At 44.8% G+C, this 20,796-nt stretch overlaps 1 protein-coding gene across 2 annotated transcripts in view; it reads right to left on the bottom strand.

Annotated features, from left to right (window-relative positions):
• The window catches only part of LOC134489035 (laminin subunit beta-1-like), a 75,889-nt gene that overhangs the window by 26,338 nt on the left and 28,755 nt on the right, over window positions 1–20,796 (bottom strand). For both annotated transcript variants that reach the window (XR_010067072.1, XM_063291448.1), the window contains exons 12-26: window positions 20,331–20,443; window positions 20,164–20,243; window positions 17,931–18,087; window positions 16,411–16,563; window positions 14,314–14,472; window positions 11,948–12,069; window positions 8,521–8,641; window positions 8,029–8,221; window positions 7,102–7,245; window positions 5,621–5,852; window positions 4,494–4,657; window positions 3,700–3,924; window positions 2,495–2,709; window positions 2,261–2,357; window positions 306–684 (exon numbers count right to left, since the gene is read on the bottom strand). Coding sequence is in view for 1 of the 2 variants with exons in the window: in XM_063291448.1 (XP_063147518.1) it covers window positions 306–684; window positions 2,261–2,357; window positions 2,495–2,709; window positions 3,700–3,924; window positions 4,494–4,657; window positions 5,621–5,852; window positions 7,102–7,245; window positions 8,029–8,221; window positions 8,521–8,641; window positions 11,948–12,069; window positions 14,314–14,472; window positions 16,411–16,563; window positions 17,931–18,087; window positions 20,164–20,243; window positions 20,331–20,443 (2,554 nt within the window). In the remaining variant the exon portion in view is untranslated. The remainder of the gene's footprint in view (window positions 1–305; window positions 685–2,260; window positions 2,358–2,494; window positions 2,710–3,699; window positions 3,925–4,493; window positions 4,658–5,620; window positions 5,853–7,101; window positions 7,246–8,028; window positions 8,222–8,520; window positions 8,642–11,947; window positions 12,070–14,313; window positions 14,473–16,410; window positions 16,564–17,930; window positions 18,088–20,163; window positions 20,244–20,330; window positions 20,444–20,796) is intronic.

Raw genomic sequence — 20,796 nt, 5'->3', positions numbered from 1 at the left:
TGGTTAACTGAGAGTCTACTGTAGTTCTTTACCTGTCATGATTTTTCCCCTAGAAGCCTGGGAGCTGTCATTTTATGACTGTACAGAGAATTCACTAAGATGGCCCTAAGCCTTACTTTCATCAGACGTTGATAATGATGATCATCAGATGGTTTGAAATATCTCATCTAGATATGGCTGGGGAAGAAAACCAACAGACTAAAAGAAGGTTACATGTTATGCACAGAGAACGAATAATGGACCATATCTCTGTTTCTCCTACTAGTTCTCCCCACCTCTGGCTTGGCATATGTTGTTTCTCCTACCTTGTCTTGGCTAAAAGAGTGTTCAGCTGCTGCAGGAGAGGACCACCCAGGCTCTTCCCATCCCCCAGAAGCTGCTCCACCCAAGCCAAGCTGTTCTCCAGCCTACGCAGACAGCTATTGCTGGTTTCAGGTAGGGGGCCACCTTCCTTCAGGGCCTGTACTCTGTCCTGCAGCCTTTGCAGCTGTCTGTAGAGCTGATTAAGCACGAGGTCCCACTGGCCGAAGCAAGCATGGCATGGAGAACAGCGGGGGAAATTCTTCTGGAAGCCACGCTGGCACTGGTCACAGTTTCGCCCCGTAAAGCCACCTTGGCAGGAACAATGGCCAGTGAGGCGGTCACACTGAAGGCTCTCAGAGCCTTTGGGGTCACATTCACAAGCTGCAGAGAGCAAAGACGGAGGTCACACCCAGGAAAAGCTAATAATAAATATTCAGAGACACAAAGGGGAGGATGTCAAAATGCTGGGTCCCCTTAGTTCACCTGCAAAGGCAAGCCAGCTCGTTCAATTTCTCTCCAGTTAACAGAGCTGACCATATGGGGCCAATCACAATTCATACAGAGGTGAAAGCGGTATGGGACTGTTAAAATGAGGCACTTTTCCCCTTTACGCATAACTATGCTTGTTATCAAATATGCCACTGATGGGTATGATCCTATCTTTTTTGCAGGAAATCAGTGAGCCTTCTGCAAATGATGCAGCAGGATGTGAAATTAGTCCAGTGGGGAAAAACAGGACAAGGTTTAAAAGCCCCGTCTCTTGAATTTATCATGACTAAGAATTCATCATTAAAAAGAAATCCAGGGGAATCTCCTCTGTTCTGGGCAGAACCCTAAATCCACCTGGACAGCCTGGCCTATTCCATATAATTTCTTTTTAAACTGAGGAAGCCCATCTCTCTTAATCCGTGTATCAGTACTGTGCTTAGATATAGGCATATGATAAATAAATTTACTATTACTTACTGTTACTTCTACTACTATTAATCAGAATGGGGATTCTGCATTAATCCCAGTCCTAAAGGTCCCTTTGGTTCTGATCTAATTTTTCTTATTATTTTTTTAAATATTTGGGTCAACTAGTAAATTACAGAATATGTTTGATAGGAGTTGGAGGTTAGAGGAAGATACCAATTTGTATAGAGCTTCAATTCTTTTTTTATTGTGAATACAACATTTAAACTTAATGTTTATTTAAGAAAAATAAGTAACCCAATAAAGAAAATCAGGCATAGATACTGAAATATGGGTGCATGAACAAGCAATATATTCCAATACGTCATTGGAAGCTTACAATGTTATATTTCGTAACAATTTTCTAGTCAAAAGAGTTTCGATTCTAATGAAGTAAGATGGCAGTAGACATCTAATATATAGGTAGTCCTCACTTAACAACCACAATTGAGACCAGAATTTTGGTTCCTAAGCAAAGAGGTCATTAAGCAAATCTGACCTGATTTTATGACCTTTTTTGTGGCGGTTGTTAAGCAAATCACGTGGTTTCCCCATTGATTTTGCTTGCCAGAAGCCAGCCAGGAAGGTCAAAAAGGGCGATCACATGACCATGGGACATTGTGGTGGTCATAAATGCGAACCGGTTGCCAAGCACCCAAATCATGATCATGTGACCGTGGGGACTCTGCAATGGTTATAAGTGTGAGAACCGGTTGTAAGTCAGTTTTTTCAGCATTGTGTAAGTCTGGACTGTCACTAAGAATGGTTGTTAAGTGAGGACTACCTATATCTGAAAGGAACCAGATCAGGGTAAGCTGGTTTAAAGTCTGGCAGAAGTATGAGCTTATTCCCACAAAAACAACCTCCCATCCACCCAACTCTTGTTCTGAAAGGGTTTTCAGTGCAGGCCTATTCTTCCTGGTGAAATGTCCATATGCTTCTCTTTGTGCACATTATGTGTGTGGGTGGAAGGTGCCTGCTTACATTAGGTGCTCATATTTACCTACGCACTGCTGTTCTGGGTCACCCCAGTGATTTTCTTGGCAGTGAGAGCAAACACGGCCTCCAAAAGCTGGCTGGCAGTGGCACTGGCCTGTAAACTGAGCAAAGCCAAAAAACGCATCTTAGGATGAGGACAGGGATATGGCTGGGATCTCGGGGCAGCAGCACCAAGGTCACAGGCCCTGTTTTAGCACCTCTCCTTTGGGGTTAACTTTCCAAGGTCTTAGTCACTTACCATGTTGCAGTCTGAGCGTAATGAATGGGCTGGATCACAGTTACAGGGCTGACAGCCCAAGTCGCTGCCAAAACCCCAGAAGTTCTGGGCACATCTATCACAGTTCTTTTCCACCACATTGGCATGGCAGGGACAATTGCCCGTAGTCTGATCACAATGGCAGATGCCTTCGGAGCAGTGTGTGGGCAAAGTACCCTGTTCGTTACAAGTACAGCCTGAGAGAAAGAGTAAGGATTGGCATCAGCAAACAGCTGATGAACCTCCTGTCAGCCCTCCCAGGTAAACCGGACAGGCATCACAACCCGATGAGCTAATTCTACTTGATTTTAAGGCTACATTAACAGAAACTTACAAGTCTGAAGGTACAATTTCCCCCCTGCCCCGTCTCTTTTTACAGCCTGATCAATTAGGGCGGATCCTTCCTAAGTTTCTTTCTCTAACGGTTAAGCAGCCGCGGGCTCCTCTGTCTTTTATCTGATCGTTCCCTAGGCAGCATCTCTTCCCCTCATCCCTCAAGGTTATTCCCACATGCCATTACTCCTCCTGGGGAAGGAGGGAGACGGAAATTGATTCCATGACTGCTAAGTTGGAAGCCGAGAGAATGAGCACTGAGTAGCTGCCCTACTTCTATACCAGCTTCCTTCCTTTTCTAGGAATCCAAGTAAAAAAGTTCAAAACACAAAATACTGGGTGAAATTAAGAGACAGCTGGGATGCAAATAAACATGGGGACAATGGGCCAACAAGGCAAACTGATTTAAAGTGGATACAACATTGGCTCAGATATGGTAACTGCCAGTGTGCAGCAAGGCTGAATATTTTCTCCCACTGGGACCAATATTAGTAGGCTCTGCCCCCAATGATTGTTCACAGAATTACTGGCATGGAATGAGAGCTGAAATGTTAGACAGGAACCAGGAAGACCTAAGTTCATGCTCCCACCTCAGCATGGAGACTGCTAGGTGATTGGGAATGGTTATTCTCTCAACCCAATCTACACCAGCAGATTGCTGCTGGAAGGATGGAATGATTCCCACGTGCGCCACCTTGACCTTCCAGAAGTAAGGAAAGATAGAAATGAGAATAAATAAATCAAGACTGCTCATGATCTCACAGCTTCAAGGAGACCACCCAAAAGCCTCTTCTCGCTCCCCAGACATGAATTCCTCCCCACTGTTGCAAGCTGGATCTAATCATCTCACTCACGTCGGCAGTTCCGCTGAAAGGCATTGCCGTAGTAACCAGGCTGACATTCAGCACAGTGGGGTCCACCAGTGTGGTAAAGGCAATGCAGACACTGGCCACTCCGTGGGTCACAGGCCTCAGGGTCACTAGGGTCGATGTTATTGTTGCACTGACAAGGGCGGCAGGCACCACCCTCCTGCTCAGGTGTTCCAAAATAGCCAGGAGAACAGCGGTCACATCGTGGCCCTGTCGGAAACATAGCAAGGTATCCACGAGATATAAAAAACTGGAACCTCTTCCTTGCTCTTCCTCTGCTACTTCAAAATCAACCAATACTACTGAATTTCTGAGAAATTGGGAGAAGGGATTGTGTTGAAGTTGTCTGAGGAAACATGGATCCATATGGATCCTAGTGTCCAAAGCCAGAGAAAATGCTGTACTAATAATCAAATTCACTGTCCCAGTTGTATGTGTGTGTGTGTGCGTGCGTGCATGTGTGTGTGTGTGCGTGCGTGAGGGAGGGAAGGAAAATTAGGAGAAAATGAATCAAGCGAGTGGCCTGCAGTTCTTAAGACTGTACAATCATACACATCGGCCTACAAAAAACATAGGTGGTCTCAAGTATCTGCTGGCTGTATTTGTTTGGTAAGTCGCAGATCGGGCAGGTCAATTTAGCATGAGTGTGGCAAGAGTCCAAAAGGGCTGCAAAGGGATACTATAGAGGGTGGACTTCCAAAAGGTGGAGCATCACAGATTGCTGAAACTTAAATTACTGCGGTAATCATACACATTTCTTGCCCCAGGATATGCCTTACCTGTATAGCCTGGAGCGCACAAGCAAACTATCTGGTTTGTCTCTCTGTCAGCCTGACACGAAATGCCGTGGTAGTGCCGAGAACCTGGATATCCAGGACAAGGACAGGGCCGACACTGCTGCCCTGATCCCAGGACTGGGTCTCCGTAGTACCCATCCAGGCACCTGCAAGAGAAGCAAAAGGCAAATGCAAGCAATGACAGGCATCTGAAATTATCGTGACCTTTTCAGGGTTATTTTTCATACTAATATCAGTATGCGGAAGCTGCGGCAGGTTTAGAGGAGCACTACCAGCGTTATAATGCCCAACGAAGAAGCCGCTTACAGAATAGAATACTGAGAGGTTATATGACAACAGCCTGCATGTGTCAAAAAGAACTCTGAACCTGTTCTCTGTTGAAAAACAAGACAAGAAAAGGACTAATGAGATGGGTTGAAATTTGGGCTGAATAATACAAAGAATTTCCTGATGGTGAAGAGCTGTCTTCCCTAGAACAATGGTAGACTCCCACCCACTAGAGGTCTCAAACAGGCTACCTGATGGGCATGGTTTACTGGATTCCAGCACTGAGTAGGGGGTTAGACTGGATGACCCATAAGGCCTCTTCCAATTCATAATTTCTATGACTCTTAATATTGCACTCCACAGCAGCCCCCCCAACACATTCCTCCTTAACACTTTTTCTCTCAAACTCATATGTAACCTACTTCTAAACTTCCCACACCATCAATTGTTCATGTATTTATGCAATTTCTCTATTTGTCTAGTCTATGGATTCCAGCTGGTTCGTAGATATCATGCTGGCTCTTCCTAAAACAATTCTGCAAGCTCAGCTCAGCTCTTTCCTTGAAGACTGGCATCTGCAGAGTAAGGATAATGCCATTCTTGGGGAAAAAGAATGAAAGACTCCCCTAGATGGATTCAAGCTGAAGGCAAGATGGGGGAGGAATGCCACTTGTATCTGTGATCATAATCCAACCCCGCCTAAATAGATACATCTCTCAAAACGTTTTATTCCTTAAAAAATATTTACTATCTCTTAATAGTTCTCAGAACAACATTCTTACTATGGTTTGGTGAAGTGAGCCCTTAATGAATCTAACTTTCCATTGATCTGCCATACCCACCTTTCACAATGGCGGCCTGCTGTATAATCTCGGCATTGCCGGCAGGCTCCGGTGCGCGAATCACATTCCTCTGCATGCCCATTGCAGTGACAAGGCCGGCAGTCAGGGAAGCCCCATTGGTCTGGTGGACACTGATCACACTGGCGTCCCACAATACCCTGCTGGCACTGGCACTGCCCACTTACTGGATCACAGATTTTGGAGACTGAGCCCTCAGGGGAACAAGCACAGGCTGTGGAAACAAGGGTGATAGTCCTCAGTAGAACTCAGGGAACAACATATGTGGAGACCTTGTTTTGATGAAGGATCAGGGAGGCCTTATTCAAGGATGTTCTCTGAATGAGAATGGCCTTGCAGGGATTGACGTCATTTGCATCAGTAATGAGGTATTATGCAAATGACGTAAATTGGCACAAAATGCGTCATTTGAGTAATGATATCATTATGCAAATGACTTAAAGCACTGTGGAAATTTGGTCAAATGTTGCAGTGACTTCTGGTAAATGAAGGTCCCACTGGGTCATCTGTTAGGCTATCTAGAATGCTGAGCAGGAGCCCAGCTGAGGCACAAATTTCGAGGAATTTCCTGATGCAGATATTATGCCCACCTCATCTCTGGCACAGAACGCTTTTGGTTCTTCGTTACCTATAGTGTAGTAAAGGCAAAGGGAACATCTTCAGGTTGTCAGCTCCTGGTAACTGTATGTAGATGACCATGAAGTTTTCCTGGCAACCACAGAGAAGTGGTTGCTACTCTGTTGTCCTTTCAAGGATGTTTTTTTTCTGTAACCCCAACTCTAAATGTTGACTTAATGAAATTTGTCAGTTCAGTCTTTGAATTACTTTTATGTGGATGAAGAGGAAAGACTAGGCAATATAATTCCATATGGTCTAGGTTCAATTCAAATTGTATCACAACTTGGAAAAAAATGAAGAAAGTAATGCAATCTTAGTTTCCTGCCTGCCTGCCTGCCTGCCTGCCTGCCTGCTTTTAAATATAGGGAGAAAGAGTGGGAGAGAGTTGTATATTTAGGTATTTTCCTTTGCTATCTTGTTTTTTTTTTTAGTTTAGTATTGGATTTTTTCTCTACCTTTTGGTTTTTTTTAAGATAGTTTAATATAGCATTATACTTTTAAGGCTTTTTTTCTACACCATCTTTTTTATTTATATATAGATTAGGTATCTTAAACTACATAGTTTTATTATAAAATATTAATATAGTTATTTTATTATATTGCTACTTCGTTTTTACAGTATACAACATCATGTATATGTATATAAAACAAAACAAACTTCTAACATCTCTTGTATCACAATATAAACATATGGTACTCTGTTTTCAATCAGCTGTTTCACCCTCTCTATATTAGAGTGCTCGTTGTTACCATGATCATATGTTCCCCGTGAGCCCTAGGCCAAGCATACACTTTGGAAAAGAGGCCAAAATGAAGATGAGGCAGGTCCAGCCTTAGCTACTCACAAATGCAGCCGTAAGGTCCAAATCCGTAAGTGCCTGGGATACATTGGTCACATTGCCGACCCATAACATTGGGTTTACACTGGCACTGTCCTCCCAGTTTGTGGCAGACGCTGCTGGTGGAACCCTGGAGGTCACACTGGCAGGCTTAAGATGAAAGAAACAGCAATGCAAACTTTAGGGCTACAGATGGAACAACAGAGACATTCCACATTCAAATAAGACTGGGCAGACCTTGGGATTTTGGGTTGACAGGATGAAGGAAGGGTGAGAATGCCTCCCTGGCACACCAAATAGAAACTCACCACATTAAAATCCTCACTCTAATGCTGATTCAGAGGCAAGAAGGTTTAGGGATGTGCCTGCTTATATTATGCAGGAGTTTATGCAGCAGAACCCCCAAAACTTATTGGTGATAATAAAATAATGAAGCAATCAGACAGTAATCAGGCAACTGCTCTGCATTCCTGATATTCTCAGCATTTGCTTTATTAGCTTGAAAACTTTAAAGGTTTCTAGCCTTCATGATTGTAGAAAAATATTTTTGACATTTCAGCCACAGGTCTGGAAATAACATTTTCTGGTTGCAGAATTCAGAAACAATTATTCACTGCAAAATTCCCTTTCTTATAATGTTTCCGTAAGTTTAGAATGAGCTCAGCCTGAGGAATATTCCAGCCTTCAGACCAAGCCTTGCTGATTCTGGGGAGATTTCTTGCCACAAAGTTTGTGCCCATTTAATTTTCAGAGACCTGGCTCAATCCCTGCCCATGACATTATGACACCAGATTTAAGAAGGCCAGAGCTTCTTGGCTCCCTGGAGTTCCCACCATCTGTCCACACCATCTTGGGCTGAAGGTTCCTGGAATTCAACATCCCTGGGGAATGACACACCGGCCTCTCCTCCCTTGTGGGCATCCCTTCACTTACGCAGAGCCCCATCATGGATCAGGGCAGAAATGCTGCACAGCAGGTGGGCACAAGTCTCAGGCAGGTCAGGCATTGTGGCCATGCGAAATACTTCCAGGCATGTGTAATGCTCCAGCGCTTCCCGACGCTCAACAGAAGCTGGATCGTTGCCATGAAAACCAGGTAGTTCTGTCACATGGGGCAAAAGAACCAACTGTGGGATAAAGGGAGGAACATTAAGGAAAATACAATAAGCCAATTCAGTCCCTCCCTCCCTCATCTATCTATCTGCCTCTTTATCTGTCTCATCCCATCTTTCCATTCATAGAATACTCAGGTAGCTAACATTAAAAAGTAAGAGAAATACAAAAAATAAACATCAAAGACACATTAAAATGTGGTGGAGAATTAAATGGGATGAATACCCTTGAGAGATATTAATATAAGGCTCAAGCAAAGTGGTTTAGGCCACTGTGGCGCAATGGGCCACCCTTAAGAGAGAGGAAATCTCACCGAGTCTACAAGGATGAAAGCCGCTGGATGGCGCTGTGCCACACCTGCTCGCTGGAACCTCACTACGACCTTGTAATGGTTTCTGGGCTCAAAGCAGAATGGCCTTGGTAGAAGCAAGTATCTGTGGAGCAAAGATAAGCAAAGAACTTGTAGGAAAAGCACAGAATGCATCATGGTAGGAACAGATGCAGGCAGGTTGAAGGTTCATAATGGCAGTTATGGTGGTAGGCTTGGAGAGTTGATACACATGCTTGTCAATCTGAAGAACAAAGGCAACCATGTTGGGATGGTTAATGAAGGGCCAGAGCACCTAGCAGCCCATCTGCTGGGCCAAGCTATTAAGCATCTCATTAGAAAGAAGGACATCCCCTGGAACCCAGCTGAACCCATTCTACATGTCCCATATAGAACAGACGAACAGGGAAAGATCACTGTGTTTATGGTGCGAATCTGCTCAAAGTCCTGGCAAACACATATATGGTGCTCCCAGCACTCCTAGTACTGTTGCTTACCAAAAATCTTCAGGGTGAGAGAAACAAGGGAATGTTTAAATAGCCTTCTAAAAATTTCAGATCCTTCTTCTTTCTCTCTCTTGTTTATGTGTCTGTGTGAGTTTGTGGGGCGGGGGGGAAGGGGGGAGAGAGAGAGAGAAGAAATCATCTATAAAGTGAAAAGAAGTTAAGGGAGAGGGAAAAAAAGAGAAAGAGATTGGAAAGCCAGAGAAAAGGATATCCATAAACTGTTCAGCATCTCTCACAAATTGTTGTTTATTCGTTTAGTCGCTTCCGACTCTTCGTGACTTCATGGACCAGCCCACGCCAGAGCTTCCTGTCGGTCGTCAACACCCCCAGCTCCCCCAGGGACGAGTCCGTCACCTCTAGAATATCATCCATCCACCTTGCCCTTGGTCGGCCCCTCTTCCTTTTGCCTTCCACTCTCCCTAGCATCAGCATCTTCTCCAGGGTGTCCTGTCTTCTCATTATGTGGCCAAAGTATTTCAGTTTTGCCTTTAATACCATTCCCTCAAGTGAGCAGTCTGGCTTTATTTCCTGGAGGATGGACTGGTTTGATCTTCTTGCAGTCCAAGGCACTCTCAGAATTTTCCTCCAACACCACAGTTCAAAAACATCGATCTTCCTTCTCTCAGCCTTCCTTATGATCCAGCTCTCGCAGCCATATGTTACTACGGGGAACACCATTGCTTTAACTATGCGGGCCTTTGTTGTCAGTGTGATGTCTCTGCTCTTAACTATTTTATCGAGATTGGTCATTGCTCTTCTCCCAAGGATTAAGCGTCTTCTGATTTCCTGACTGCAGTCAGCATCTGCAGTAATCTTTGCACCTAGAAATACAAAGTCTTTCACTGCTTCTACGTTTTCTCCCTCTATTTGCCAGTTATCAATCAAGCTGGTTACCATAATCTTGGTTTTTTTGAGGTTTAGCTGCAAACCAGCTTTTGCACTTTCTTCTTTCACCTTCATCATAAGGCTCCTCAGTTCCTCTTCACTTTCAGCCATCAAAGTGGTATCATCTGCCTCTCACAAATACTAGAAGCTAAATTAATGTGAAATGGAACTAGTCCATGTAATGTTCCATAACATGACACAAGACATGTTATGACAATATTTTTTAAAAAACCAGATAGACAGTAGCAAACTCCAAGAAGAATATCCATTTGGTAAGTATTTTAGAAAGAAATTAGGGAAGCGATGAGGCAATGTCTTATGCAGGATCAAATTCCACCGGCACATGCTGAGGCCCTCAGCCAAACCATAATACCAATAACTTCCTAACCACATAAAACAGAGGAACTTTTCATTTAATTATAGGAAATATTCAGTAAATCCAGCACCAGATACCCAGATGAAAGAAAAATCATGCCTGTCAATTGTGCCAAAACACATGTTCCAACATTACAACATTACAATTGGAACATGGGAAAAAAGACTGGTTGAATAAGCCATTATTTTGTAACCGATCTGCCTCATTCAGAGGAGGGATACCAGGTGGCATTATCTTCTATTTATAGCTCTCCTTTCTTTTTCCATTCCTTCTTCCTTCTTTCTCCTTACCAGTAAAAATCATTTAAGGATGGAAAGTCGGAATAGTTGCACAGTGCCTTTAGTCATAAAACACTCAAAAATTAATAAAGATTGTTTTTTTAGAACTCTTTCTAGCACTTTGCCTTTTTAGCACTTTGCCTGCTGTAGGTTTTTCATATTTTGAATTTACACAGGAAGATACTGGGATCTGCCCCTTCCTTAGGCTGTAGGAATAAAAAACAACCAGTATACCATGTAGGGCTTTAAAGGTGATAACCAATATCAAGGTGTTGGTTATCACCTTTAAAGCCCTCCATGGCACAGGTCCAGGTTACCTGAGGGACCGCCTCACCCCCATTACATTGATCTGTCCCACCTGGTCAGGCAGAGAGGGTGTGTTACGGACCCTCTCCATGAGAGATTGTCAATTGGCAGGGTCCATGAAAAGGGCCTTTTCTGCCATCGCCCCGCCCTTTGGAATAATTTACCCCCAGAGGTGAGACAGGCCCCCACTCTCCTGGCCTTCAGAAAGGGAGTTAAGACCTGGCTATGCCACCTTGCTTGGGGCGAGAGGGGGGATAGTCGATCATGGGGGTGGTTGGTACCGTGATGTGGCCGCAGAAAATTTCACTAATTTGGATTTTAATTTCACAAAATCTTGGATTTTATATTTTATATTTATATTTTTATATTTATGCATTTTTATACTGTATAATGAACGTTTTATTCTTTTATCCATTTGTAAACCACCCAGAGTCGTCGCAATATGAGATGGGAGGTGGACAAGTATGATAAATAAATAAAATGTAGCAGTTTACATGTTTGTGACAGATACACATCCTGCACTAGGGAGAGCTTCTTCCTTTCAACACATAGACAGACAAACACTTTTAGAAGGCAGTTATACTACAAATGAGCAAGGGGTTCAGCAAAATACTGAGCCAGAGGCATCTGTGGGGAGGAGGGGGTCAAAAAAGGTAAAGACGGCAGCTGCATCCACGTGATCAGAGCCCCACCCCTTTTTTACATGTGACACACATAAAAAGAGGCAAAACTTTGACAGCTTCATCAGAGCACCATCCCAATGTTTTGAGCCTCCCTGTGGACATTCACGTACTGAATAACATCTCCTCCTCTTTTGAGAATCAAAGAATGGGAGAATGCAGAAATTAGCCAACACTGTTCCATTTTGTCAGGCACATCCTAATCCAACAATCTGAAAATAGTCATTAGTGACAGGAGACCTACGGTGAAAACAAACAATAGCAGACCGTGTAACAAATCTTTCCATAGAGTCAACAATTGGAATGAAATTAAAGAACAACATTCTTGTTTGAGGTCTCGGTGTCCACAAAAATTGCCCCCCAGCTCCCATCTCTCCTCACCTGGAGGTATGTGGCAAGCTCCCTTGATACACTTGCTCGGAGGGCAGGACATTGCCACAGCGTGAGCTCATGGGTAGGGCCTGTGAGCTGACACTGACAACAGCTTCCCAATCTTCTGTGGACTGAGGAGGAGATACAACAGGTTTAAAGCCAGGATTCCAGAGTAAATAATGCCCTCTCAAATTCTCACACAGAATGGAGATCCTTCCCTGAGAGCTATTTATGTAAAACAGCTTCATATCTCTTTCTGACTCTAAAAGGGTTCATAAGGCCAAACCTATTAGAGAACAATTCAGTAACCACAAAATCAAATCCAGAGTTTTACCCAGAAACAGGTAGGCTGGGTTTAAAAACCACTAAAACCTCAACAAAGCATTTATTACTGTCATAGCCCTTCTTTCTCATGCTGCACAGTATCCTTGTAACAATCAACCTGTGAAACAGATTTTGCTGAAAGAAAGGAGCTGGCCCAAAGTCATGCAGTGAGTTCCGTAACTGAGCATGAACTTGAAGCTGGGTCACCTTTGCCCCAGCATAACAATACAATAGGTTCACCACCGTGGCTTTCTATGATTTAGGTATGCTTTCACTGCCTGCATAGCTATCATCAGAGCCAGTTCGGTGTAGTGGTTAAGGCACCAGGCTAGAAACCAGGAGACTGTGAGTTCTAGTCCCACTTCAGGCACAAAGCCAGCTGGGGGACCTTGGGCCAGTCCCTCTCTCTCAGCCCTAGGAAGCAGGCAAGGGCAAACCACTTCCTAAATCTTGCCAAGAAAACAGCAGGGACTTGTCCAGCCAGTCACCAGGAGTCAACACTGACTCCAAGGCACAAAAACAAAACAAAACCTACTGTCAAGGATGGGGCTAATCTCATTTGAGAGAGATTTCCACAATGAGAGTACCATCAATGAAAATCCCTATCTTGCATTCCTACCAATGAAAGATCTTCTGCTGAAACGAAGACTAAGGCTTCAGGCTTGGTTTTCATAATTTTGTAACAATGCACGGACTCCCCACTTCCTATGTTTGAACGGAAAGAGTAGAGAACTCTTTCTTTTTCTAAGCATTGATTCATTCTGTTTCTTATGAAAGGCTGGTTGAAAAACAAGATTTAAGAGATAACAGATCATTCCTGTTGTAGCCAGATTTATTTTTATATAGCTTGTATCAAATGATGCAAATAATTCTGCATTATTTAATGCAGAAAAAAGTATTAAATTCAGTCTTGTGAAACTTTGGATTTCCAGAATTTTTTTAGATTGTATAACTTACATCACATAAACAATGGGCTAGTGATGTGGGGAGTGGTAGTCCAACTACATCCTGGGCCCCAAGGTTGGGAAACTGTTAGATGAACATATATACTCTGAATAATTTGTCATGAATCCAAATGGTGATTTTATATGCCCAATGAAATAAAAAGAACCTGTGCAATCTATGCCCAATCTTTGTCCATCTGATAACATTATAGATATTGGCCTTCTAGGACCATTGTAAAATAGCAGTGTGATGAACTGAAATTTCTACTTGGAACCCATCTCCCATGGAGACAAAATAACTACTAGACTACTACTGAGGGATAGTGTGGTTGTATGAATTGGCCAAAATCCACTTTAAGCCTTTGAGCAAGATATGGACTTCCAGGTCAGACATGGAGTCAGCAGCAGCACAGTTTATGTGGGCTCCTGCGTTTTTAAATTTGAAATCTTATCTCACTTTTGGACTATGCTTTTTAGTGCTAATGAGCTATGAAATTCTTAGCGTGTGCTGCAAAGAGGGAGGGAAGAGCAGAAAGAAACAGAAAATGCCTATAAATAAATATAATTATACTACAATATCAGCAAAACCGAAGGTCATGGCTGGCCCTACATATGTGGGCTTTAATAATAACAAGGTGCAGATTTGTATAGTTACCCCACATATATAAAGAGAGAGCAGGCTCTCCTCCTTGGTACAGACCAGATACATATCATACTACAACAATACCAGATGCAGAAATTATAGGACATCCCTTCTAAGTAACTTGTTTTGCTACTTCTTTTATTGTTATCCATTAATAAAATGATGCAGATCTGTGGTTAAGAATACAAGATCTAAGTTGAGAAGATGCTACTGAAGTTCCATCCCTTAATCTCAGCACTTTGACCTAGTAATGACCTACCAATATATATTTATGAAAAGCATGAGTATAGATAATTAAAGCAATTGTATTATAAAAATGAATATTTTTAAAATTTCCCCTAACATGATTTGTTACTTATCCTAATGGATCATCCTTGCTCCTACGCATGTACAGTACTCAAGATAACTTCATGACTTTGGCCATCAAAAGCCCCACCCTTCTTCCCTCCAACAACTCCACCCACCTCAGGCTCATAACGGAGCAAGATATCATATTCCATTGGGTAAGGAATGTTGTCGATGTAGAAGGAGAGTCCAGCCCCATCTCGTACACGGGCGAAGCCTGGGCCTGTCCACGTAATCATATGGCCTGTGTGCTCACGCTGGACAACTTCCACATCAGGCTGTAGGTAAAAAAGCAGTGTCAGCAAAGCCATGGTACTATAGTCTCTCCAGTGGTTCTCACTCCCACCCTTCTGGCATCTCCTTGAGTGTGTTTTTAGCCACTTGACTTGCAAGTGGAAGCAGCCTGTTGAGGAAGCTCTCCCACACTATACCACTGAGCTGCTGCTGGACATTTCCAGCAAAACCACACGTCAGACTTCAGTGGTCTGACTGAAGCTGCAAATCTCAAGATGTCATTAGATCACCACAAAGAAGCATAGTGGATTTAAGTTTTATTCTTTTGTTTATTTATTTATTTATCTAATTTGTCCCCGCCCATCTCCTCCCATTGGAGGACTCTGAGCAGTTTACAACAATAGATTAAAAACAACAATCATAAAATACACAGTATAAAAATACAATAATAAATAATATAAATAAGAGTAAAGATAAAAAGTCCAAGTGGCGAAAGAATCTAAAACAGTCCAAGTGTGGGAGGAGTGGTCTATAGCAGCCATTCCCATGTAGATCTATTCCCCTCTCTACCCCAAGTGAGGTGGCAGAACCAGGTCTTCAGACTCCTCCGAAAGGCCAGGAGCGATGGGGCCAATCTCACTTCCAGGGGAAGCATGTTCCACAGGGCGGGAGCTACTGTGGAGAAGGCCCGCTTCCTGGACCCCGCCAGATGAAATTCCCTTACAGACGGGGTCCATAGCATGCCCTCTCTGCATAATCGGGTGGGATGGGCTGATGTAATGGGGACGAGGTGGTCCCTCAGGTAACCTGGCCCCATGCCATGTAGGGCTTTAAAGGTAATAACCAACACTTTGAATTGGACCCAGAAGCAAACTGGTACCCAATGCAGCTGGCGCAGCAGTGGTGTTACATGTGCCCTTCTGGGGGCACCAAAAACAGCTCGCATGGCTGCATTCTGGACCAGCTGAAGCTTCCGGATACTTTTCAAGGGTAGCTCCATGTAGAGTACATTGCAGTAGTCTATATGAGAGATAACAAGGGTATGAGTGACTGTTCGAAGGGCCTCCTGATCCAGGAAGGGGCATAACTGATGCACAGCACATAGCTGCACAAAGGCTCTCCTGGCCATGGCTGCCACCTGCTCTTTGAGCAGGAGCCGTGAGTCCAGGAGGACCCCCAAGTTACGCACCGGGTCTGTCTGGGGCAGTGCAACCCCATCCAGAACCAGAGATGTTAATGTCCCAGATACAGAAGAACCATTAATCCACAGCCACTCGGTCTTAACAGGGTTCAGCTGAAGCCTGTTGTTCCCCATCCAGGCCCCCACAGCCCCCAGACACTTGGAGAGGGCAGTCACAGCATCACTTACTTCACCTGGGATGGAGATATACAATTGAGTATCATCAGCGTATTGATGATACCTCATCCCGTGGTGATGGATGATCTCACCCAGCGGTTTCATGTAGATGTTGAATAGGAGAGGGGAGAGTACTGATCCCTGCGGCACCCCACAAAGGAGGGGCCATGGGGCTGATCTCTCCTCCCCTATCAACACCGATTGGGTCCGGCCCTGGAGGAAGGAGGTGAACCAGCATAAAACTACGCCACCCACCCCCAACTCCCTGAGCCGCCCCAAAAGGATACCATGGTCGATGGTATCGAAAGCCGCTAAGAGATCAAGAAGAGTGAGGATGGATGCACTGCCCCCATCCCGCTCCCGCCAGAGATCATCCATAAGTGCGGCCAATGCTGTTTCTGTCCCATAACCAGGTCTGAAGCCTGACTGAAAGGGGTCTAGATAATCCATTTCCTCCAGGACCCTCTGGAGCTGCAAAGCCACCACTTCTCCTCTCTGGCCGCTGAAACTTGTGAGGCAGCCCTGCTCATAGTCAGAGAGCTCTGGGCCATCCCATCGCAGCTTCTCTTCTCTTCCCCAGTCTCCTCCAGCATCACTTCTCCCCTAGATGTTCCCCCACAGTCACCTTTTGTTGAAGCTGCCGAGCTCGCCAGAGCGCCCCTCGCTGCTGCAAGAGCCTTGCTGTGCTGTGCTGGCGCCTCAGCCTCACCCTGCGCCCGTTCTGGACTCCGTTGTAATATTCCACACAATCCACAGGTGATTCTTGCCGCAAGGCACCCTGTCACCAGGAGGAAATCAGATCCCACTGTAATTGTTGCAAGCAACTGTGCCTTTCTGTCTCGGCCATCCGGCAACTCAACAAGCTAAAATCTGCAAGGGTGAAATGGAGGGGAATCCTATCCCCCTATACAGTGTCTGGTTTGAGCAATCTGGACTGCTTCATTAGCCCAGAATAGGCAACCTGAGACCCCATGGCCACATGTGGCCCCAAGGCCCTCTTAAGAGCTCTAAAGCCATCTTGAACCACAGCTGCCAAAAACTGGTCATGGTTTCCTGTCCATGTAATGGGCAGAAGGAACAGGAGGAAGAGCCGCAGCCAAGACAGCGATCTGATAAAAGAAATCTGAGTCCAGCCCAGAACTGTAACCGAGAAAGCATCTCAGACAAGACCCTCCCTAGTTCTCGTGAAGATAAAGGGAGGGAGGGGGGAAGGACATTTAGATTTGCAAGATTCTGTTACTGTAACCTTGTGATAAAAGTAGTATTAGCTTGCATGTCTTTGGTTTCCATGTTTGGTCTACCTTGGAGGGCTGATAGCCACTTCAAGCCCTCAAAAGTTTAAAAATGAGTAAATACATACCTATATTCCAGCACCATCCACTCTGCAGCATCATCACATCTCTTTTGAGGGCAGCCCTTGGACCCTGAAAGTCTGCCTAACACTACACTAAACCTACAGGCAAGCCTGTGACTGCCTCCCTTTTTGTCCTCTACTCGACAAGCATTTTGAAAACAAGCCACAGCAGCACTGTCCCTGTCGATATTTCACCTTTAGGTTACAAGAATGATGCCTCTGATGTATTCATTTTTTAATGGTTGATTGCCATTATGTATATAAATTTGTAATGGTTTGGGGTGGGGACTTTGTTGTACCTTACCCAGAGTCTCTTAAGATTGGGGTGGACTCTAAGTATTGTAGAAATAAACTGGCAACTATATCAGTCTGTTGGACCAGACAGGGGCAACCCATGGCTCCCCTCAATCTCTTTCACAGCAGCCACTCAGCCCCTTGAGTGTGCACCAACAAAATTGGTGGTGCAGTTTCAGCTCATGGGTGGGGTTCACCCCTGTTCCCAAGTTCAAAAAGATCAGGCTGAAAACTGTCAGCTATACTCTTCCCAGCAATAACACAGCATCTCTGGATAGCTTCTTTGCAGCCTTTCAGTAGGCTGGGAAGATGGGTTGTATCCCTCAGCACTTGAGTATTCTCCAAATTTGCCTGAAGCCAATCTCCTAAGAGCCACCTGCATCCTTTTCCTTTGGACAAAGGTCTCTTAAACAAATGACAAGGGTTGTTAGACACAGACAATGCTGCACATGGATACAGCAGTTTTTCCTCCTACATCCTTTGCCTGGTACACTTACCGGGAGATCTGGATGGGTTGGAGCAAGACTGGTGGCATGCTCAGCTTCATACATGTAGTAGTCCAAGGGCATACAGAAAAACCCAGGCTGCACATCGTCGCACCGACGACCTATAAGGTGGGGCCGACAAGGACACTGTCCATCATTCATAGAGCATCTGCAGACAGAAAGCACAATAGCAAAAATAAGCTTCTTTTAGCTAAATCCTGAACAATGTAAGTGGAGTGGGACTGGCAAAAAGCAAGCAACATTCAACATTGCTCAGCGGTGTCACTGGCTTCATAACACAAATAAGCACAGTATACAATACAGGCAGTCCTCAACTTATGACCACAATTGGGACCGGAATTTCAGTCACTAAGCAAGGCAGTTGTTAAGTGAGTTGTGCCTGATTTTACAGCCTTTTTTGCCATGGTCATTAAGTGAATCTGGCTTCCCCCATTGATTTTGCTTGTTGAAAGCCAGCTGGGAAGGTTGCAAATGGCGATCATGGGACCCTGGAATGCTGCAACCGTCATAAATACATGCTGGTTGCCAAGCGCTGAATTTTGATCATGTGACCGCAGGGACGCGGCTATGGTCATAAGTGCGAGGACTGGTTGTAAGACACTATTTTCAGTGCTGTTGTAACTTCAAACGGTCATTAAATGAATGGTTGTAGGCGGAGGACTACCTGTATTAAAGGACAGGTCCTTTCCTAACATTTCTTGTTGCAATCTTGTGGTATGCCTACTATGGTGCTTCTCATCAATACTCGTAATTAACAACCCAGACTAATGGGAGTTACCATAAAAGATCATGACATTCAGGACAGATGAACAACATGGATTAAGACCTGCAAGGACAGGACAGAGATGCAAACTGAGACATGGAGAAGAGATTAGGTGACTATATTGACACCATCTGCCTATTATTGGTCAGGAAGGGACCTTGATTATTGAATGCATCTTCAAACAAGGCATCCTGGTTCCACTAAGCTTCACCCTGGCAAGCAAAAATTCATGGCAAAGTCAGTCCGTTCCAAAAAGGGCTGGATACAGTAAGGAGCATCACATTTCCACAGCACTGTGGCTCTCCCAAACCCTCAGATTCAGTCTTGCAAAAGCCCACGGATGTTATCACAGCAGACAGCCGATGCTCCCACTAATGGAGTGTCAAAATCCCACCCACACCCTCTCTCGCAATCCTTTTCTTGCCTTGCCATGTTTAGTTTTGTGATGAGAAAAAAAAAAAGTTTTGCCTGCTTGCCTGCCCTAAGTCTGGCATAAGGTCACAGGGCTCTAAGGCAGCTTGCCAGCTGCAGAAAAAGGGGAGTGCCGTGTTCCTGGGAGGTTCCAGGGGAAACTGGCCCACCTCCAAGTTCCAAGGAGCTTTAGCATCTTACATCTCAAAATAGCTGTTCTGTGAGTTGAGATGTTGGCAGTTGAGCTGGAAGAAAACGGGCCGGGCTGCTCGGCAGGGGTGCTTGTGTGGGAACCCAGAGATAGAGCCTCAAGCCCACCCCACTGTGGAAGTGCTCAATGTTGTGTGCTGAATCAGCCAGGTACATCAGCTGGATGTGTATTTCTCAATGGCCTCATCTCATCGGATGGTTGGTTTACCCAACCAAAGAAGACATGTAAGTTGGAAGGCGTGAGGACTGGGGAATTCTGGGGAATTCTGGGAGCTGAAGTCCACCCATCTTAAAGTTGTCAAGGTTGAGAAACACTGCATTAGGGCACAGCCATCATTTTGTGCAGTTTCACTCAGTACAGAAAGGAGAAAAAAACTCTCCAAGCTGCATGAAATGGAAGCATTCTACACATCTGTGTGACTTTGAATAAATACATGAACGAATAAGCATTTGTCTAGAGACATTAGGTCATGATAACATCATAGTTCACAGCAATGTGCGAGCATAGCAAGGAGTCTCTTATAAAATCATAAATTGCACTGTTTATAATGAAATAAAGGAAACATGAAACCAGAAAGTAAAAAAAGTTTAACTGTATTCTTGATACCAAAACGCTACAATCCCCATCTGTGCGCAATGCTAAAGAGTGCTTGTGAACGGCTTAAGGGTGTCAGTGTTATTATGGAGCCTGACCACTAGCAACAGGGTCAGTGCGTGCAGCTCTGTTTTCAGGAACTGTCTGCCAGTTCAGGATTCTCAGCGGTGGAGAAGCAGCCACCTCTCGGGAGCCACATAAAATGTCGCCTTCTGCCCTGTGGTCTGTACTCGCTGCAGTCCTACCTGTTGTCGTAGGCACCTCCGAAATCACAGGCGCAGCTTCGGCAGCCTGTCACGTCATAGCTCAAACCCCAATATTCAGGCTGTGAAAGAGAAGGACCGACACACCCATTAGGGATTGGGCTCGAAGTATGCACCACACCAGTCCTATTGACACAGCACTCACTCACCAAACACTGGTTGCAGTATTGCCCAGTTACAAAACGCTTGCAGTAGCAGTCGCCGCTGATCTGGTCACAGGGGCTGCTATCTATGGTGATCCCACGAGGGTCACATCTGCAGGCTGAGGACACACACCAGCAGTTTGCATCTGGTCTTTAAACCTGAAGCTCACGAGCGACATGCAACTCTCAGCCCTCACCCTCACCGTGCAGCCTGCAAAGCACCGCCAGATTGTGTTGCAGTGCGGCTTAAGGCACACATTTCTCTGCCTAAATATCTTCCCTCCCCAAAGCCCAACCCAGCAGACTCGATGGCTGCAGAAGTAGTAGGAACGCCCAACCGCTTTGCTCCACCCAACATGCCACAACCACAAAATTCAGATTCTGCTAAGGGAATTCCCTTAGTACAAGACCCTTCTTCACTTTGCTCCAAAGAAGTAATTTCTACAGAATTTTCATTCCAGCTGTTTTGCCT

Source organism: Candoia aspera, chromosome 2 (genome assembly GCF_035149785.1).
Source record: "Candoia aspera isolate rCanAsp1 chromosome 2, rCanAsp1.hap2, whole genome shotgun sequence".
NCBI classification, from domain to species: Eukaryota; Metazoa; Chordata; class Lepidosauria; order Squamata; family Boidae; genus Candoia; species Candoia aspera.
Note: the sequence above shows the minus strand (reverse complement) of the source record. Positions and strands in the feature narration are given on the sequence as shown.